The sequence below is a fragment of the Lepisma saccharinum genome, chromosome 14 (assembly GCF_977018435.1).
Source record: "Lepisma saccharinum chromosome 14, izLepSacc3.1, whole genome shotgun sequence".
Taxonomy (NCBI): domain Eukaryota; kingdom Metazoa; phylum Arthropoda; class Insecta; order Zygentoma; family Lepismatidae; genus Lepisma; species Lepisma saccharinum.
Genome location: NC_139242.1, coordinates 46,868,923 through 46,890,169, shown reverse-complemented (window position 1 = coordinate 46,890,169; position 21,247 = coordinate 46,868,923). Strand labels below are relative to the sequence as shown.

At 37.7% G+C, this 21,247-nt stretch overlaps 1 protein-coding gene across 2 annotated transcripts in view; it reads right to left on the bottom strand.

Annotated features, from left to right (window-relative positions):
• Positions 1–11,219, bottom strand: part of LOC145998854 (uncharacterized) — a 30,920-nt gene extending 19,701 nt beyond the window's left edge. For both annotated transcript variants that reach the window (XM_083135526.1, XM_083135527.1), the window contains exon 1: positions 11,113–11,219. In XM_083135526.1, coding sequence (XP_082991652.1) covers positions 11,113–11,115 — 3 coding nt within the window. In that variant the 5' untranslated portion in view covers positions 11,116–11,219. The remainder of the gene's footprint in view (positions 1–11,112) is intronic.
• Positions 11,220–21,247: the final 10,028 nt, after the last annotated feature.

The window sequence follows — 21,247 nt, the reverse complement described above, 5'->3', positions numbered from 1 at the left end:
AGGGGAGGATCAGTGACCCAATTCCAGTTCATCACCTTGACAGTGGGTGGTAGGGTGGAGCGGCAGTGGTCGCCATGCCTCGGCTACTCTTTTCTCTCCTCATTTGGACACTGCAATTCCAACCCACGTATCGGCTATAATCAGATTTCTTTTTCTTTTGACTTGCCAAGCCCTCCAACCTCTTCAAGGGAAATTTCACTTTTCCTTACCCCTCGTTTTGTAGCGCCCCCCGCCTCTCTCTCTCTCTCTCGCTTTCATCTATGAGTCATATCGTTCATAACATTTTGTTATTAATACGGAGTTTATTTCCTTTCCGGGAACTATTAATGATAATTATCGTTCATAGAAATTAGCTATCTAAAAGACCTATATGGTAGTCAAGTTATGTAATTCTACATGAAAAATGGCATCACATTGGCACTGTGGATTACTTTTTCAGTAGAGACATCTACCGGAATCTCTTTAAATCATTGAACATGTGCGGTCCAGTACTTACTTCATGAATACGTGTGTTTCTCGGATTCTCTTTTTGTTTGTCTATTTAATATTTGATAAAATAAGAATGCCACAAGGTGAAAGGTTCAAGTTTTAGTTGCGAGAGGATTTTGATGAAACAGGAAGCAATCAGTGGTCACCTAGAGACAAAAATGGATCAGTGCGACTTTTCGGCCAAGATTATCCCAGATATTTATTGAAAAGAGGCTGGGTGAAGCCGAGAACCGAACACATTAATAATGCATGCAGCAATGTTCACAAACATTTCGTAACAGTTGGTCTTTTATCAGCCAGTCCTGTATTTGGCATTTTCTGTATTTGAAAAATCTGGGCCAAAGAGGATGTTATAGTCCCCATTAACTCGGTGGACACGCCCCTGAATTATGTTACGGTAACTACTGACTGCATTTTACTATGCCATGCACTGCTGAAGAATTGTGTTTTGTGTGGCTTGTTGTAATATATGTGTATTATCATAGTTCTCTGGCAAGTAATGTGCAATGAGCTGCTTAAAACAACTAGTGTGAAAAACTTTTCTAGATTTTGATAAAAGATCAGATAAATGTACAATCTATCGTCCATGATTTCCCAAGTTTGCTCCTGATCACCTACTTTCCAACGTGACGCAACAGACTAAACCGGAAAAATCGTTACGCAAAATTTGCGTTTTGTTGAAACGTTTATTCGAAGCGAGACAAATATGCCATTCACTATGTTGTTGTTTAATGTCTTTTTTTTTATTTCATTGAGAAGAATATGACAACTGTTTGCATGACATTGTCCCGTACTCTGTGTTTACCTTGTAACACGCAATGGTCGGTCACTGTCATGTGTCGTGAATGACTCATGACCGGTGAAAAGACCCGACAGTCAATAAAACACGGAAGTGTGCTGTTTGTCATTGTTACAACGGATCCAAGCTTGCTGTTGCGTTATCAATGAAAAAGTGTGTTTTTAGGTGTGAACTTCTGATCTTTGTACGGCAACATCATACCTCTGATTCGCTTGTGGGTGATCCATTTACATATAAATGTATTAGTGAACTACACATTTCCCTTGGTATCGTTGCTGTATTCACAGAAGTACAACACATTTTTTGTTTATAAATGTAAAGCCAACGGTAAAGTTAACACTGATATTTTAATTTGCTTTTGTTTCTACAGGGTGTCAAAAGTCAGGTTACATAGGAAGTTTTCTGTGTCTCGTTAATGGTTGAATGTCCAGTTTCCTGGTGCATGGTCGCCGTGGTCCCGTTGAGTGGTCTCCAGACCAATGGATTTTTCCCTTTGGGGTCATTTAAAGGTGCTCGTCTACCCAGTTAAGATTCAGAATATCCATCATCTGAAGGAACGCATTGTGTAATGTGAAGACATGATTATGTCGGACGTTCTGCAAAAGGTTCTGTAGAACTGGAAACGTCGCGTGCACAAATACATTGATGTTCAAGGTGGACACATTGAAGATATACTATACTATAAGTCCCTATGCAACGTGACTTTCGACTCACCCTGTATTCTCTTACCTTGAATTGGTTAAAACCAAGAGAATGAACATGATGATACAATTTGTCTATTATCTTTGCGGTCGACATGGAATTTCGACAACCACTTTTTTTTTTTTCATTTCCGCTTTCCCCTGCCCAATCTCCTGGGCAAATTGTCTATGGAACATGAAAACAACTGGTTAATAAGTGTAAACTCTGAAGTCGTTTATAAGGAAGCAAATGGCACGGTTTATACATTTAATGTACAAGTTACTTATGGAACAAAGAATAATTATGTTGTGAGAATTAAAGGCTGTATAATTATAAACAGTTTTAAGATTTTCCCATGATTATGCATACATGAAGCATTTTCGTGTGACCGAATGAATAGCAACTGCAATCAGTTTTCTCTCCTTATTCGAAACAAAGAAACTCGCATCCAGCGGGCGATATGTGTGCCAAGTACATGCGTGGTCAGCTTGGAAATTACGGTTGGGCAATCCAGTTCTCTTAGATGCTGAACACCAAGCATTTGTGAAGTCTTGAAAATACTTAACTTCATTGCGATGGTAATTTGTTACTCTTTTTTTCTTCGGAAAGTTTATTTTAAAATGTTTGTTAAGCTTGCTGAAGAATAGGAAGGAAGCCTGGGTGATAACAAGAAGTCAACCTCTTCAGTTATTTCAAAGTAGGTAATGGACTTTCCATGTTCAAACTATTTGAAGAGGAAAATCACTTTTCCTTTCCCTTAGAAACGCTTAAAACATTCTCACGCTTTTAGCGTGTATTTAGAACCCTTTTTGTTCCATCGGAAAAGGATTCCAGCACAAAACTGAATCCAGATAGTCGAAAGTGCTTTCGTCTTTCCGTTCCATCAAGTTTATATATTTTATAAGTGTTCCGGTTAGTTGTCACTGAAGAGCGCATAATATTCCTCAAAAGGTGCACAATTCGCTCTTGATTTCCTGGACAAAAGTATAAACTTTCTCCTGTCTTTCACTTGTTACATCCCTTGAGTTCTCTGTTTACATTCACAAGTCCAAGTGCGCCGAAAGGAAAAGTTGTTATTGTTTGTAAACATTATTTGTTTGTTTCCTTGCGTCTGTCTCCAATACACGATCACTCCTGGAATCACAGTTCGCAGTGTCTTTATGAAAAGGGCATATCTGTAGTATTGGATCGCTCATTAGATAAGAGTAGATATGCAATTAACATCCTCTCTGGTTGCTTCTATCTATAACGCCAAGAAATTTTAACGAAGGGATGAAAAGTAACTTCGTGGATGCATCTCATTTTAACATTTATTTCCAAATTGCGTTACACGAAAATTGGAGACAGGCTCAATATCTTATTCCGTGGGAAGAGGAAGAAATGTTAATGAAGACGCGCTCCTTAAACAAGTTCACGATTATTAACACTAATATCAATAGTTTCGGGCTATTAACGGGGGGAAATATCGAGCAGAATGTCAATATTTAAAAAAAAAGTTTATAAATTGGCAAAGAGAAATATTAATGTATTCCAAACTTGCGAACTCAAATTAACCATTTTGATTAAATACATGGTTAGAGTTTACGCAACTTGACTTTGAAAATAATGTGAAATTATTAGCATATCAGCATCAAAATTAACAGTGACTCCGCTGTACTATATTTCATACATAGTGATCAATCCATTATTCCAAGTTATAATGGAACGCAGATAATATCTAGTAGTAAGATGTGCTTCCTGCCTCAACGATACATGACAATTTTCTCACTTAAAAAATAAACTTTCGAACTTATCCCCATGGAATCATAAAAGAAGATTAGTAAAAAGTATGACATCTTGACAAATCACAAGCAATAGTGATTTGTTACTTTCTGCAATTTGCAGAACTGTGAAAAGAGGATGTATAACTTCTTATAACATTAAAGAAGCTTTAAAAGTACATTAAAAGCTAATACGTTTCTTGAATTGGAAAAACAATGATAGTTTAATGTTGAAATTTTTATTATCGGTTATTTTAAGCTATGCTTTTTAATGTTACGTTGTTCTATGCTATCACAAGATGAGAAACATCGGGTTCTTTTATGATTCAGATCGTCAACGTCAACCATAAACACATTCATGCTAATGTTTCGTTTTCTTTATAGTAGCGCTCTTATGTATGATGTGTTCATTGTCCCGTACAGCACTCACTCAGAACGACTCGCGAAGTAGTAAAAGGAACGACTCTTGTTCGTTTGCGGCGAAACCATCACAGCCAGAGGAACTTTCCCATCGGAGAACAACAGTGTGGAATCACGGTCGAGCAGTGTTGGCGATGGCCGTGAAAGTGCACCACCCCTGAGGGCAAAAGTAGGTCGATGGGTCTTCCTTTCACCTTCGAGTGATCTGCTAGATATACAGCTCTGTCTCCCCGCCCTCGCCCCTTGCACGTCCCGGGCACCAGATTCCACGGCAAGTTTGTAACAACTCAAGCGCGACTGTTGAAGAAGCCTGTTTCCTTCTCTCACAATCGGTGGCTCGGTTGCATTGAGTTGAGCGTCGTTCCTTATCTTCTCATCTCCACACTGCACTGAAAGAAATTTACCTTTTGTCTTTCCTTTCTCAATTCTTTCCAACAAGTTATTGTAAAAATCCCGATGTAAGATTGCATTGTACTGTTTATCACGTGTGTCGTTGTTTCCATAAGATGACACAGAACATAAAATGATTTGTCCTCAATCTTCTCTTCCTTTTGTTTTCTACTTAGCGAAGGAAGGAGGATTTGTTTTCATTCTGGTTTCTGTACAGCAGGATTACGCAAGAAGTCGTTGGCGGATTTTCTTGAAATATCTGGAAGTGTTGAAGTCGAGTAGATTTTTTATTCATTTGGTTTATTTTACTTCGCTTTTCTGCCACTTTTGACTAATCGCGAAGATGTGGATGAGTGAAAATATGATGAAATTGTTGAAGGGACACTCACAAAGAACACCCACCCATGCCCAGGCCAGGTCCACAGATGTCGTAGCACGCCGTGCTAACCACTCCGCCACGGAGGTCGGCTAGAAGACACAGGATGATGGTTGATTGATTGAATTGATTGATTTGGTGTTTTAAGTCCACTTTATGCACAGTAAAGCTAATCGGGACTGGACCTACAGTTTAAAGTGGGATCCGCATCACTATGAACCTCCACCGGGTATCGAACCCGGGACCCCTTGAATACAAGGCTGAAGGATAATTTCATAATATTAACTTCAATACTTGGAAATTTTTCACTATTCTGGGCTTGATTGGATTTCAATTCCTTAGAAAAATGTTCCTAAAAGAATCAATAATAGAGTAAAAGATATTTGAGTTGACATAATTACGAATTTAACTTTGTTTATAGTCTATTTGTTATTTTCTTTAGTTATTTAACTAATATTGTCAAAATTGAAGTTGTAGGTTATTGGAAATTTTGGGGAATGTGAAACTGAAAGTGTGAGCGTGTAATTTCCTACACAAGTTCATTACAACCTGTCTGTTCATGCAAAATTAGGCATATTGAGAAATATATCTACTTGTGTTAAGAGTATACAGATAAAGAATAACAGTGACAAATGAAGTCTCATTGAAATTGTAAATGTAGATCATACACTTCATATAACGCCGTAGGAGAACAGCTAGATTACGCTGGTTGTTTTGCAGCGCAGAACTCATTTCTGCCGTTTTGGACGCTATTTGATTCATTTTAACGATCAATGTGAACCATAGAATACGGATAGTGGCGTGCCCAAGATTGATTGAATGAGTTTGTGTGTTAAGTTCACTTTATGCCTCCACCGGGTATCGAACCCGAGAACCCCTTGATTACAAGGCGACGGCGCTACCACTGAACCATCAGGGAGGCCCCCACGTGCCCAAGAGGGAAGGGGTCAGTGTGTATACATATATGGACAGGTTAAAGTTACAGTGGTGTAAGTCACTTTCTTAAAAAACAAAATAAGTCTGACTCACAGCAGTTTGCTGATCAACACAGCAGCTGTTTCCTTTATCACTAGACCTTAAACTGTCATCTGTTGACAGTTGAATGAATCTCTGATTGACTTCACATTTTCTGTTATCAGATTGACTTATATAGATCTGGTTTCTGTGTCTAACTCATTTTTTTTTCGAAGTGACTTACACCACTGTAACTTTAACCAGTCCATATATATAGGAACGTCAAAGACAGGAAAAGATGGCGAAATGAGGACTGACAACTATACGTAACTCCTTTTTCGAAAATCCTGGGCACGCCACTGCATACGGATAAGAAACTATTTGTACTTGATGAATAACTGGATATGCTTCAGTTCCCTCAACCGATGCCATAGGAATTCACGCATTGAACTTCCGGGAGAAGCCTTTTCCAAGTATTGCGTTAAAAATTCCCGGCTTTCAAACAACGATTTCTACTAGTTTGAAACGTGGGTATCGTGCGCTGAAACGGGATGTCCTGTTTTAAAATTTATTTCTTCCATAGATTATTTGCATTTACTGGAAATCTTAACACGTCAAATATTGTACTTTTATTTTCATAATTAAATTTGTATACTAGGCCGTATTGAATGCGCTCTGTCCCATGTCACGTGAAGTGGCGCCAACTCATATGGGCCTATGGGGCTCCAGTCCACCCAATAATTTGCCTGTTATTTTAGAATAAATTCCCCACGCTTAAGAATACAAAAATGTTTCATCATTATGCAATTAAAGAATTTTCACAACTTAATTACTGACTAAGTTTTATCAAAATATTTCAATAAATTTGGTATAGGTATCACCAATGTGATACTTTTCAGTGGCATATATTACTTATACCATCCGTTATTAGGCGAGGATAAGGTTCATAAACCAGAGTGAAGATCGATAGCAACTAAAAACTCTCAAAATAGGAGGCAAGAAAACACCGAATAATACAAAATAAATAGTCACCAGAAGCGATGAACATCGATTTATTTTTAATAATTTACCGGACTTCAAAAATTATTATAGGCGAATAATAACGTTTCATGGAACAGGAAATCACGAACTTCTTATCTCAAAATAATTACTTTTTACACATATTATAAGTCTTTCTTAATAAATCTGCATGTTTGTGTGTTCTCTTGAATTCATATAGTGATATAAAAAGTTTTATATTAAATTTTAATCTACAGTGCGTTCGTTTTGGCTCTGGGCCGAAATAGCGCGTGAACAACTTTGAGCAACTCTTATAACACAGGTTATTATTTGTTATGCAATATAAATATAATTGTCTACATGCTAAAGATATGTACGTAAATAAGCGAGTCCTTACGGGACATCTGCACCATGTCACGCGCTATCTCGGCCCAGAGCCAAAACGAACGCACTGTACAATAATTATGTATTTACACAACATGAATTTATTAAAATGTACATTTTCTTTTCAAAATTTTCAACGCATTTCTTAGTATTACTCCATTTTCATTGGATAGTAGAATATTATCAGGACTCAACCGCATCGGGTTCAATTTCGGTAATCGTAATGTATAAATTGGCAACTATAAAACATGTTATGTAATTACTTATGTAATCTGTCTTCGTGGTAGAATGTAATCGTTTATCGTTTTTAAGAAGTAATTCCTCTTTTACCTCTTATATCCTGTTTCAGTTCAATGTATTATTGAAGTCAAAACAAGTGAAAGTGTCCAATGAACATTCATATCAATTCAAGCAGTAATGCTAAGTTTCATTCCCGGTATTAAACAATATAGAAAGTGGCTGTCAAATATGTAATTAATTGCATGTTTTCTTTCTTACATACCACCCAAGACTGTTGTGCAACTACATCGACTTAGTCGGCCATGATTGCCACAGAACAAGCGTAAACACATTGTACAGTCAGTTGTTTACAAGTGAATCATGAAAAAATTGAAAACGAGGTTTAAAAAGAGAAAAAACAAAAGAAGGATGTTTCCCACTTGCCCATCCTTCTCTTGCGTCAATAAACACCATCCCACGAAGTGAAAGTGTCTTTGACGTGCAACTTTTTAGCTGGTAAATGGATACAAGACGTTCATGCTTTTCCGTTTTCGCCTTCTTAAGTGAATTAATGAGGTTCATTGCTCTTAGCACGGATGTTATTAGCTTATTCTGGCTGTTATTTGACCAAGAGGTATATTTGAATTGGTAATATAGTACACACGAAATGAAACATTAATATAGATGTAGGTACCCACGGAAAGTTTTCTAAGGAGAGTCAACATTCAAAAGTTGTATCCATTAGTGGATGTATTGACGTTATGTTTTACGTGACATCAGAAGAAAAGAAACCTTTCGAAGAATAGATATGAAAGTCCGGAGAAAGATATAAAGGAAGACAATTAAAAGAGAGAGGGGAGAGATAGATGAGCAAGGAGAGAGAGAAGGGAGATAGAAATAAAGGAAGAGAAATTCAGAAAAGATTCAGAGAGAGAGAGAGAGAGAGAGAGAGAGAGAGAGAGAGAGAGAGAGAGAGAGAGAGAGGGAGATAATAAAGAAGGAATTGATACAGGAAACGTAAGAGAAATATAGAAAAGAAGATCGTCAAGAATAGAAGAGAAAACTCGAAAAGATTTAGAGATAAAAGGAAAACTAGAAGAATAAGTAAGTAACATTTTATTATTCTGGGGGAGGGGTAGTTAAGTGGCCACATCTTGCCATAAGTTCACACAGTAATTTTCTAGGGATCAGAGGTTAAATATCTAGAAATCAGGTTGAATGAAATTACAAATAGGAAAGAATAGTGAATTATTTTTTCTCGAAAATGAATTGCAAGAGAGGGCCTTTACTTACACTCTGCTTTCATAGAACACGAACGTAATGAAAATTCATTCTGCAAAACCTGGGAGAACAACTTATCCGCATGTTAATATAATCCAGCAATCTCAATCAAGAGTATGTAAATTTGGGTCTCAAGGAAGTACATTGAAGAATAGCTTTTACTTTTGAAACTGTATTTTTGTTGGTGTCTGCAATAGTTATAAGTGACTTTAACAGCTTGTAATGAACTTAACGTTTTTTACATTTGCTATATATGTACAGTCATGGACACTTCTGGATTGTAGAAACTCCACTTACTTTCAATTGAATCATTACAACCCACAAGTGTCCGTGACTGCACAATTTTATAAATACAATTAAAATTTCTCCCTTTACAGACTGCTCACTGGCACGTGACACTCACTCCTATAAATTATTGTGATTAATTCATGAAAGCATTTCGTTTGTTTCTTAAACGGTCCTTGCATGTTTGGAGCTCATTATAATTTTTTAATTGTCGTATTCATGATTTTTTAGGCAGAGTGTAACAGAGTGCTTTGTAGATAGAAGAAATCCAATTTATGTGCAGATAGGCTGATCGGGTCCGGGTCTACAGTTTAAAGTAGGATCCTAACTTGTGTGCCTCCATCGGGTACTGAACCTGGGATTCCTGGATTACAAGGCAACGACGTTACCACTACGCCATCATGGAGGCCTTGATTTTCTATTCGACTTACTCGTATTTAGACATGCCAAGGTAGGGATGTTCGTTTTTTTTATAGATATAGTTGTTTGTAATATGCAAAACTCTACGTTTCTGTTTGTTTTAAATAATTATTTATTATTATTATTATTTATTAAGAGATCGAGAACGAAACACGCTACTTCATTCTCGAGATGAGATTGGACTGTTCCGAGTCCCGTCTTGGCTCCGTCACATTCTTTCTTTAGCGGTAACAATACCAGCTGATGAAAAGCGAAATAGAAACGCTGTGATAGGTTGTGGTATGAATTGGTGGCATCGAATTACATATAATGGAAGCGTGACATAAGGTGGTGTGATTTTGGTAACCAATTTAATAGTATCGCTGAATGTGATCACGCCATAATAATAATAATAGTAATACATTAAGGTTGTGGAAATCAACAGTGTAGTTTGGGTTGCCTATCTACAAGGGTGCAGATTCGGAGAGATTTATTTGCTAACGGTTATCATTTCTTCTCTTTCATTCAAAACCTGAATATTACAACTTCGCACATTTCATATTAATAAAGCATAAGAGTGTACTCTAGAAGGATTTTTTTTTAATGTAGCTATGCAAATTGACTATTAGCCATTGTCTGATTATTTAACCCATTGTAGTTTAACTGCAGATCCGCTGTATTGGTTAGATTTGCAACACCGGAGTAGTCTATATATCACGAAACTCTTTAGTACTTTACGGAGTCGTTAGCACATGGCGCTACGACGCTAGGGGTTCCGGGTTCGAATCTCGGCCTGGGCATGGATGTTTGTGAGAGTTCATCATATCGTTATTCATCTCCATCTTCGCAAATTAGCCAAAGTGACACAAAAGCGAAGTAAAATAAAGCAAATCAATAAATCGTCAGTACTTTACCTTTGGAGATATATGATTAGAGATATGTGTAACCTCAGAGAAAGTTAAAAACAGCAAGGCCAACAAACAACTGAACAACTTACATAAGAGGTTAATGCTTCTCATTTCGCTAAGATTTATCTAAATTCACATTCTGCACAGAAGCTACTCAGGACAGGATGTACAGTTTTAACTATGCTACGAACCTCTGAAAGGTTAAGTACATTGAGAATCGAACAATTACAAGACTAAGTTCTTTGACATACACGCTAGTAACGTGGGGTTTGATTCTATGCGGCATTTGTGTGATTCTCTGACGTTTGTTCGTTCAATTTTCTCCTAGATGCACTCAAGTTTTCATTTAGATGTAGACTTATTGCGACCACACTATTTCCCTTTCGATCACATCGAGAATGTATAGAGCCTAAAAGTCTCATTCCTGTACGACTTACGGCATGCTAAACATACAGGGGATGCTTAATATTTATAGCAGAAATTTGCAGTCTATGAAGGGGAGAGTCACTGACAAGAAGAAGAATCGAACCCACAACATCCAGAAACTAAGATCGTAGCACAACTCGTCACGAGTGAAACAAATCACTGTTTAATTTCAGATAAATTTCATTCCACTGAATTTCGGTGCACTATCGGACGCATTGCTCAAGTCATAGAGTCCATCGAAATATCACTTTCTGCAACAGAACAGCACTGTGTTGATTTTCTTGCAACGAAGAACAAAGAAAAAAAAATATTCGTGGCAAGAATAAAGAACTCAACACTCACCATTGTGTGTGAAGCTGCAGTCCGTTAAAGATGCCTCACCTTTCTTCTTTCGCTTTCACTGAGACACTGACTGCTCGTCTTGTTCGCCTGACCTGAATATATAGAGAAACTCCCCTTCCATCGGTTCTCCCGTGGGTTTAGTGATAGGCCGCTCCAGGATGTTGAATCAAGTGCGAGCCAAAATCCCAAAAGCACTTTCACAAAAGCTCCGGCTTCCCCCGGCAATCCGGACACAAAGCTGGCTAAATAACCCTTGCGTAATTATGGGTTGGGGCCAATGGACGGGTGCGATCCGATCGACATCACAATTCAATGACGCTGTCTGACATAATTTCCACAGCGATTCACAGAATGGAATGCCTGAAGAGTCTGTGCCGTGCCTTATGCCCCCCTCTTAGTATCATGTGGTTCGGAAATAGTCTTTGGTTTATGCAATATGACCTGATAAACTTGGGATTTACCCAGTTATGAAAATGCCATAAGTAAAACCGTCTTTTTTTCTTTACTTATTTTTAACCTAAGAATTAACTTTCTTTCCAGTGTGTAACATGACATTACATGTCGTATTTTATTCTTACCAACAGTATTTCCCCACCAGCAGCAAAATTAGACTCTCTGCCACCTGGGGCAAAGACAGCTTCGCGCGTTCGCACTCCAAGACAACATAATCGCTTTTGTTCAGTTTTCATGCTACGGTACGGTATGTGTACAAATATTATAAGTTTTGTTTTATCAATATTTACAAATTTATTAGCTTAGATAAGAACCAGTAGCGCCAATCTTCCCACCAAATTTTGGGGCACAAGTTTGGCACAAGCAATATTTTATGTATCTAAAATTCTAAATGCATATAATATCTGCTCCTCTTGAATAATTTGGGGGGAGGAGCAGAAAGTGCCTTGCACACTAAAGAAACACACACATATATGCATTATATAGTGAATATTTTGTGCTCCCGCGTATCCAAATGGTTAACTCTCTCGACTTTGGTGCGTGCGGTCCCGGGTTCGATTCTCGCTTGGAACTCAATAGGTTTCGGTGTTAGCATCGTGTAAATATGTAAAGAAGACGCAGTCTCCGGTCTCGAAAGGCAGAAAATTGCGACGATGGGACTCGACGCGTTGACCACGTGTCAGCCTTCAAAAAGGCACTTGTCAGGCTTTGAATCTCAAAGGGATGTTGTGTTTGTCTTGGATTAATTGCGAGAAGGAAAATGGTGAAATGATAATGGGACAAGGGATTGATCAGGATTCAAACTTGAAACCTTACGCTTCGAAGCACGTTTTGCTGACCACTCCGCTATGGATACCTGCATATACATCCTATATTTTAAAGAATGCAGAAGTTGTCGAGTGTTTCGTTTTATGTCAAATCTTCAAACTCACATTGCGTAAAACAAACTGGTAATAGTCATGGAGGATTTACCTGCTGCCAACCTCCGTGGCGGAGTGGTCAGCACAGTGCGCTAAGACACCGTGGGTCCCTGGTTTCGGATCAAGGGTGTTCTTTGGGAATGACCCTTCATCAATTTCTTTATATGATCACTCATCCTCATGGTCACAATTAACCAACAGTGGCAGAAAAGCGACGATAAATAACAGAAATCAAAATCAGAAGAGTGGACGAATTTTTTATGTTGATAATTGGCGTATCCAGCGGGAGGTAAGGTGTTTCTTCCATGAAACGCGACAGGCGAAAATTTTATTCTGTTCTTTGTGGGTTTTTTTCATTGAAAGTGAAAAAAAATAAATGCTTTTCTTCTGGCAAATAATTCAATATAAAGTAATCCTCTTTTCTTCGTCTCTTAACAAATTATATTATTTCTCTCTCTCTCTCTCTCTCTCTCTCACACACACACACACACACACACACACACACACACACACATTATTTCAATCTTTCTCTTTCCCTTTACTCTATTTTTATTTTTAAAATTTTATTTTACCCCCTCCCTCTTCATTTTATTTCTTTACCTTTTATTCTCCCCCTCTCTCTCTCTATTTCCCTTTATTTCTATTTTATGTCTCTCCGGTTTATTTTATTTGTTTCTCTCACTCTCTCTCTTTTCTGTCACTCACTCGCTTTTTGTTTATATTTTGAATTGTTGTTTTAAGTCCGCTTTTACATATAGGATAATTGGGACTGGGCCTACAATTTAGAGTAGGGTCCGAACCACTATGCAATGTGCCTCCAGATTTCGAAATTTCTCATACAGGTTATTTTATGTGGAAAAAGGGTGGGCTAAGACTATTTTACAGAGGTATTGCCCACCTGGTGGAGACGCCTCTGCTTTATGCATTGAACGCGGTGATGGGCAATTTCTCTGGCAAAACACTGCAGTGGAATGTATAAATATTACGAGGAAAATTGTCCATCACCATGTTTATTCTCATTATATTACGTGATGAGAACTTCAAGAATTTAAGCAAAATGCGTAAAAATAAAGGGAATAGAAAAATAAACGAAACTGGACATGGACAAATTGCAATACTTGTGCATCTCACTGCACCAGTGGAGAAGTTAATCAAGATGCCACACATATCTCTTTACAATGTCCTAATTTCGACAGAGAACGAGATAAATTATATAATGGTTTGCGTCGCCATGGAGTTCCATTTCCTACATCTCTAATTGCCCTGCTCACAAATCCCATTCCTCCCACTATATGGCTTCTTTATGGATATGCAAGAAGATGTAATTTTGACGATCTAACAAACAGTATATATATATATAAAATATATTTAGTTCACTATGCACTTATTTTTCACAAAAATGGAAAAAAAACATATATATATATATATATATATATATATATATATATATATATATATATATATATATTGAACTAAATATATTTTGCAAAAAACTCAGAAAGATGACTCAAATCGACTAACAGTTGATAGGGTCAGAAAAAAGAAGAAGAGGAATCACTGCACAATATTAAAGCTCATTTTGAAGCCTAGTATAGGCCCCAAACGTAACATTTCCACTGATAGCTGTTTCTGTATTGGTAAACAAAACTTATTTTTTCCCTTTCGAACGAACCAGAGAAAGAAAACGAAATATTGAAACTTAAGCACGATGTTTGCTTGTTTTTCTCTGACCTGTTGATTGCCAAGATACGACAGTCAAACCATTTACTTTCACTTTCGTCCGTTGTGTCCCCGTAATTTAAGCACGCACCAGGGGATCAATGGGAACCTCTTGCATTGGGTTTTTCCCCGCCGATAGACATAATGGACGTTTTGCATATGTACTTGTGATTAGTGTCGAAGATAGATGTGAAGCAAGGACATACAAGTCAATCTGTGTTAGCTGCATGTCAGAAGAGGTCGTGTTGGATGTTGAATAACCCTCATTTGGAAATTACGCAGATACAATTTCCATTGGCCACCTTTTAGAAATATCAGTAAGTTAGTTGATGTAATATGGGATAATAGTCATAAAAATGTGAAGCACTGTCTTGAATTTAATAATAATTGTAATACGTTGAATTGAATGCGACATTGGTTCAATATGTTAGATGTAGTGAACACGAGAAAAATATTGCACATTTCAGTAAAGAGACTGGTTAAATTAAACTGGGATTTTTGAAATTTGAACACAGTTGTCATGCACAAAGTGACACATGAATATCCAGACAAGTATACAATTTTCGTTTTAAAACTTGTTAGACAGAAATGTTATCTTTATTATAGACGAAATGTCGGTGATCGGGGGCCGTGGGAGGCGGTCGCCCCCACTTATTTGTCCCTGCAGTATGGCCTGCTAAGGCTTGTCTACCAAGAGACTACCAAGAGAAAGTAAACTGCCCTACCCTTCCCCCTCCGCAATTATATATAATATAATAATATAATATTTCACCGTACAATATAAGGTGAAATAAATATGAGAAATGCGATTTAAAACCAGGAAGTAATATTAATAACGTTGGTCTCTAAATTTTTCGGACACCATGAGTATATAAATATATTAAATAATCTGCAAATACAACTTCGTTGCATACCTCTTTTGCTTGATGACTTCCTTCAACGGTATCGGCATAAAAACTTACAATGGGGAGGGGGTGAAATCCCACCAATTCATCCTCCAGTCGCCTTGTAAGTAAGATTTTGACTTAATTGTCATTTTCCTCGTCATTCCATTGTACCCCCCAAATTTTTTAAGGGGGTACTGTACCCCGCTAAATCCGAAAATTCAATTGTACCCCCTGTACCCCCCTTCGATAATTTGAAAGACGCAAGGTGCTACTGTTAAAAGAACACATTTTTAAGTCGCTCAATTTAAATATTTATATTGTTTATAACTTAAAGCAATATTTCTTACCTCAGAAAGTCAAACCATTGTAAACTTATTCTACTACATTGTGCTTGCTATTAGTTAGTTCATAGACCTGTGTTCTTGGAAACCTCTTTAAGAAGATGAAAATTGTTTAAAAAGCGTGTAGAACAATGGAATCAGATAAAGTTTACTCTCAGAAAATCACGCTCCAGACGAATTCTCTTTTGCGTAAGGGGGTACACTTTTGTAAAGAAGGGGTCGCGTCGATTCGAAGATAAGATACAAATCTTCATCAGGAAAGTATATGAATCTTTCAAATGCAATTTTTCGAAATGAAATACTTACACAAACGAGATGAGAAACGACAGACTAATTTGGGGGGGGGTACAATGTACTCTGTACCTCACCCATAATATTCATAACTCTGTAAGAGAGTATTCGGAAAACTATACTTAAACCTATACATTAAGAATTTTTGGTACTGAGACAAGAAAAAGTCTCTGTTTCCTCTCAAATTCCGAGACGAGACTGAAATAAATATCTGCAATATCAAAGCGAGACGATTTCGTTTGAAACTCTGGTATCATATTTGAAGAAATTGATTTTTTCAAGTAAATCGTATATTTTGTTTACCGTAATTGCAAAGTTAATCCTTTAGTGACAATTGCGAGCCTGTGATGCCCGGTTTCATCTATTCAGGATAAAATTCCGTATTTGACGGTTCGCAGCGTCGAAACAAGAAAAACGTTATTAAGAAAGATTTTTGCTTCAATGACATATACATACGTTGTAAAACGTTGAGTGTTGACACAATGTACGTACGTGTTGCTAATACTAAACATTTCGTGGGTGAGGACGAGATATTTCGCCTTGTAATCAAGGGGTTCCACATGCACAGTGCTTTGGATTCCACTTTAAACTGTAAATTCAGTCCCGATTAGTCTATCTGAGCATAATGTGAATCTAGAATAAGCTTTAACAACACCTTAGTGGAAACCGAAACAAAAATAAGCACAAACAAGAACGAGAAGGACCTCACCAACCACACAGGAGACGAGATGAGGCTGTGATTTCATTCCTACGTGAAATGAAATGTTTCCTAGACATTAAAACAGGATGCAATTTGTAATTTTATCGGGGGGGGAGGATTTATTTTTGCCTTGTATTGGGTTTACGTAGAATTGGACATTAATTGCTTAAAATCTAATTTTGATATCGAATGTAACACAAACGCCATTTTAAGTTAAACTCTAAAGTTAAACTGTAAGAAAATTACATTAGTCAGATACATGCACGAGATAAATGAGACTCACTGCAGGTTCTATGGTTTACCAGTTGGCTTGTCATGGGCACTGTGATACTTAGACTTGGTCCAATTTATTGCAAATTTTTCTGCATGAGAGCAATGCACTGGGAGTCTAAGGAAAGGAAAAGTAGGTTTAAAACTTCTAAAGGATTTCTCTAATCATTTAAGGCGAGGTTTATGGCATTGAACCTGCTTTCACATTGAGCTGTAGATACTGGTAAAGTTTGGATTGGATTCACAAGGTCTTTGAGTGCGATGAGAATGTTTATTTTACGTCGCATTTCTTCCACTTTAGCTAATCGCGAAGATGATGATGAGTGATGATATTATGAAATTGATGAAGGGACACTAAAAATACCTATTGCCAGGCCGGGATTCGAACCCGGGACATCTGGCATCGTAGCTTGATATGGTAAGTGCTCCGCGACGGAGGCCGGCGAAATGGGAATGAATGTGTCTTGGTTTTTCTTTGTAGATGTATAAATCTTTAATTGCGACGCGCACATGCTTTTGCTTACCTTAAAGTTCACTTTTTCACATAAACGAGAAATTGACATGTCACCCTAAAACACTCATGTATCTGCATTTAATACTACTACATACGAAAATAAACCTTGGCTGGCTCTTCACATTGTCCACCAAAGATTGAAAAGAAATAAAAGAAACTATCGAGCTTATAGTTTTCCTTGCTTGCTCCGAGATATCAAGGATTTCGGTTTTGTATTTGTATAATGATAGTACTTTCAGTGCTTGAAGAGCGTCATTAGGTTACAAACAAATGCTTTCTCAAATGTTTTACAAATGTTCCAAAGTTTGACCTCTAATGAGTAGATCGGGAACCATCTCAACCCAGTATTTTTTCAATACAACACCCTCTAGATACCTGAGAAAATACCGAATAATGGCTTCTAAAAGGCATTGGATGTGGTACACATCTGCCATAAATTGCTTAAAGATATTTTTATAGCTCGTATGTAGTTATGGGACTTTAAAATTAAAATGAGCTGAACTGAAGTGGAACTCTATAAGTATATAAGTATGATATATTCAATACTATGGTCTGTATATTCAGTGGGTGAGAGATGATCATTCCTGGTTGGGATGGCTCAAGATAGAGGAGGGTGGAATCCTCCTTACCCCCTTTAATCTCACACTGCATTAAAATGAATAGATGTATCTTTGTTCGCAATTTTCACATTTCGAACTCTTGATTTTCCGATCCATTAAATTCAAGATGGGCGCAGGAGGAGGTCCAGAGATTTATATGTTTCGGAATTGTTATCTGGTCTTAAAATCTGTTAATAACCATAAATTCTAAGAAAAGCAAGGATATAAAAATCATTTCTGCAAACTTTGCATTAAAAAACGGAAATTCATGTGTGCTGTTCTAAAATGGAATATTTCTCATGCCTTCACATTATATACTTAGGTATAGGTAGGTCCCTGTGGAGTGTGTTTGTGTGGGTCTATATATATATATGGGAGGCTGTATTTTGTACCCCCCCAAATTAAAAACGTTCCCGCGCCACTACTTCCATTCCATCCAATTCTTGTCACAAATGTTTAATGAGGTTGCAGAGGCTCCCCATGCTCCTTAGGTGACAAAGTTGCACAATTCTCGACACTTAGATAATTATTAAACTTGTTTTGTAGTGGATAATAGTTACATAATATAATCATAAAGAAAATTACTTTCCGCACGTTTTCTCTTGTTTACCCATGCATGGGATGAAAATCTCAGTCTTTCCGCGCGGTGGTGCATTCGGTTCTTGCCACTTCAAGAGGGTATTGGAGGCCTCCCTATCTTCTTCAGCGTTGCCAACCTCAGAACGCATGTCAAAGGTTTATTCTTGTCTTCTGGACCGTACGTTTCTTTCATTTAACGTTAAATATATTTAAATAAACGCCAGTTCCGTGGCGCGGTGGACAGCGTCAAGCACTGCGAAGTCAGAGGTCCCAGCTTCGAACCCTTGTCAAGGCATGGGTGTATCATTGTGTTTATCCATTTCATCTGTTCATCGTCATCGCCGCGATTAGACCAAGAGATAGAAAATGGTAGTAAAATAAACAGAATGATGATGTTTGATTTTACTTCGCTTTTCTGCCACTTTTGGATAATTCGCGAAGATGAGGATGGTATGATGAAATTGATGAAGGGACAATCACAGAGAACACTCACGATCAGGGCGGGATTCGAACCCGGAACCTATTGCATCGTTGCGCGCTGTTCTAACCACTCCGCCACGGAGGGCGGCCAGAGGGGACTAGGATGGAAATAACTCGATATCAAAAACCAAATACAGTAAAAACTGCATATCCCGGAACCTCTATAAGAAGGAAACCTGTAAAAACGGAAAAAAAGTCCCCAGAACGGACCGAGGAAACGGAACACCATTTAAAGACCAACGAGATGTTTTTATTCTCAGTAAGACGGAAATTTCTTCCTTTATTTTTTCCCTCGCAAGAAAACAATGCAATACTGTAAGTGGAACACGCCTCTGTTGCCACTCGCTTATCGGTAACATTGTCGATATGAAAGAATGCGCTACAATACTCATAGCTGTTACGATTCCGTTTCTTTCTTTCATCTCTTACCGTCTTTCTCCACCTTTCTTTGTCTATTTCTCCTCTGTTCTTTCGCCATCTTTCTATTTTTCTTGTTATCTCTCTTTGTTTCTTTTTCTACACTTTTATCTCAATCTTTCTTCACCTCTCTTATTCCATCTTTCAATCTTTCTCTTTCCCTTTATGCACATTGCGCTACGACGCCAGGGGTCCCGGGTTCGAATCCTGGCATGGATGTTTGTGAGTGTCCATTTTACTTCGCTTTCTGTGCCACTTTTGGCTAATTTGCGAAGATGGGGATGAGTGATGATATGATGAAATTGATGAATGTATCGCATTATTATTCATGTACGTACATGCATTAGTGCTCTACATTATAAGTAATGCGAAATGTAAATCTGTCTTTCCGTTATTTCCTGCAGCGCTCTATACTGTATTTAAAGTCAACTCTGTATAAGAAGGAAAACTGTTAAGACGGAAAATTTTGCTCGGAACCATCATGTTCCGCGATACACAGGTTTTACTGTATGTTTAAAATTGTGGACCTTGGTTTGATAATTTCTGAACGATTTGATTTATTTGCTGAATGTTATAGTTTGTGTTTGTGTACGGACTAACAGCTGTTTCTTTATTCTTAGATATATTTCTATCACTTTTAAACTTTTTTTCGAGCATGTGAAGGAAGTTGATTATTGACATTTTTTCCTAATTGCGGAAATTTCTGCTGCTCATTTACTATAGCATATACTTATAATCAAAACTTTCATATCACGTTTTTACTTTCCCCATAGGTATTATTATATATTTATTTGAGTTAGGCGAACTCCAGAGCCCCTTTATGCAGGGACAAGGCTGGAAATTATCCTGACCTTTGGTCACTTACATCGGGAATCGAACCCGGATTTCCTACGTTGCGGTCAGACGGTCTGTGACTGGAAGGACCGCCTCCTCAGTCACGTGTCGCTTGGGTCTGAAATCTCCTTTACATTTAAGAAACTAACTGTATTATTGATTCTGGTCCAGAGGTTGTTTTCTTTAATTGCTTCTTTGGCATTTTGTTTCATTCCGTGAATCTTTGATTACGTAAAACAAAGTGAATGAAAATGGCGATGGACAAATTGCCTGATAATATTTATACATCTCATAAGCATGGAAGGATAATGTTTATATTGCGTGAAAGCAAATTGTACATGTGCGCGCGTTCTCTCCCCTGAATGAGCATAAAGTGTGGGAAGTAACCTCGCTCCCATCGCAGCAGGCGAAAGAGATTGACCCGAATAAAAGAAGAGTTCTCTGGCAGTTATCTGTGGGTTGTAGAAATTCGGTGACGGGAGAAAGTGTCAGAAAATTTATCGCTCGTAGAAGCGAGAGATTTTCAGAAAGAAGGAAGTTCCCAATGTAAGACAGAGGTAAGAAAGCTCTTTGAGAAAAATGTACAAGATAACGATGCCAGCAACATGCTATTGTTCTTTATATTTTCTTCTGAAAAACAGCAGGAATGAAGTGGGGGTAACAAACAAATAAACAGCACTTTTCTTGAATCCTATATTACGCCATCGAAAATAGATGATGTATGCTGGCATAATCTGACGATTGTTCTGTTGTCATCGCTGCAGTACAAATATTAATATGTTTTTAATATTGTTTAAAATTTGCACCTGCTTAGAGAAAAGTGGTCTTTACTTAAATCTGTCAATGTGCCAATAATAACTTATCATATTTACACATTGGTGTGTAAGCTGTTATCTTCTGAGAAGGCGCACAAATCAAGTCAACCTTAGTTTCACAAAGTACACCCCGGTTGCTGCACACTGGCAAGCGAACGAGACTCTGGCGCCTCGGCCCAGTAGTGTTGCCCTGTGTTTGTCCTTACATGTGCTGATGCTCAGTGCCCCTTTACAGCCTCAGCTTTTAACTAGGATGTGGTGGAGATTTTTATGAGAGACACTGGCGTACGCAGGGGAATGTTGGTGAGGTTACAAC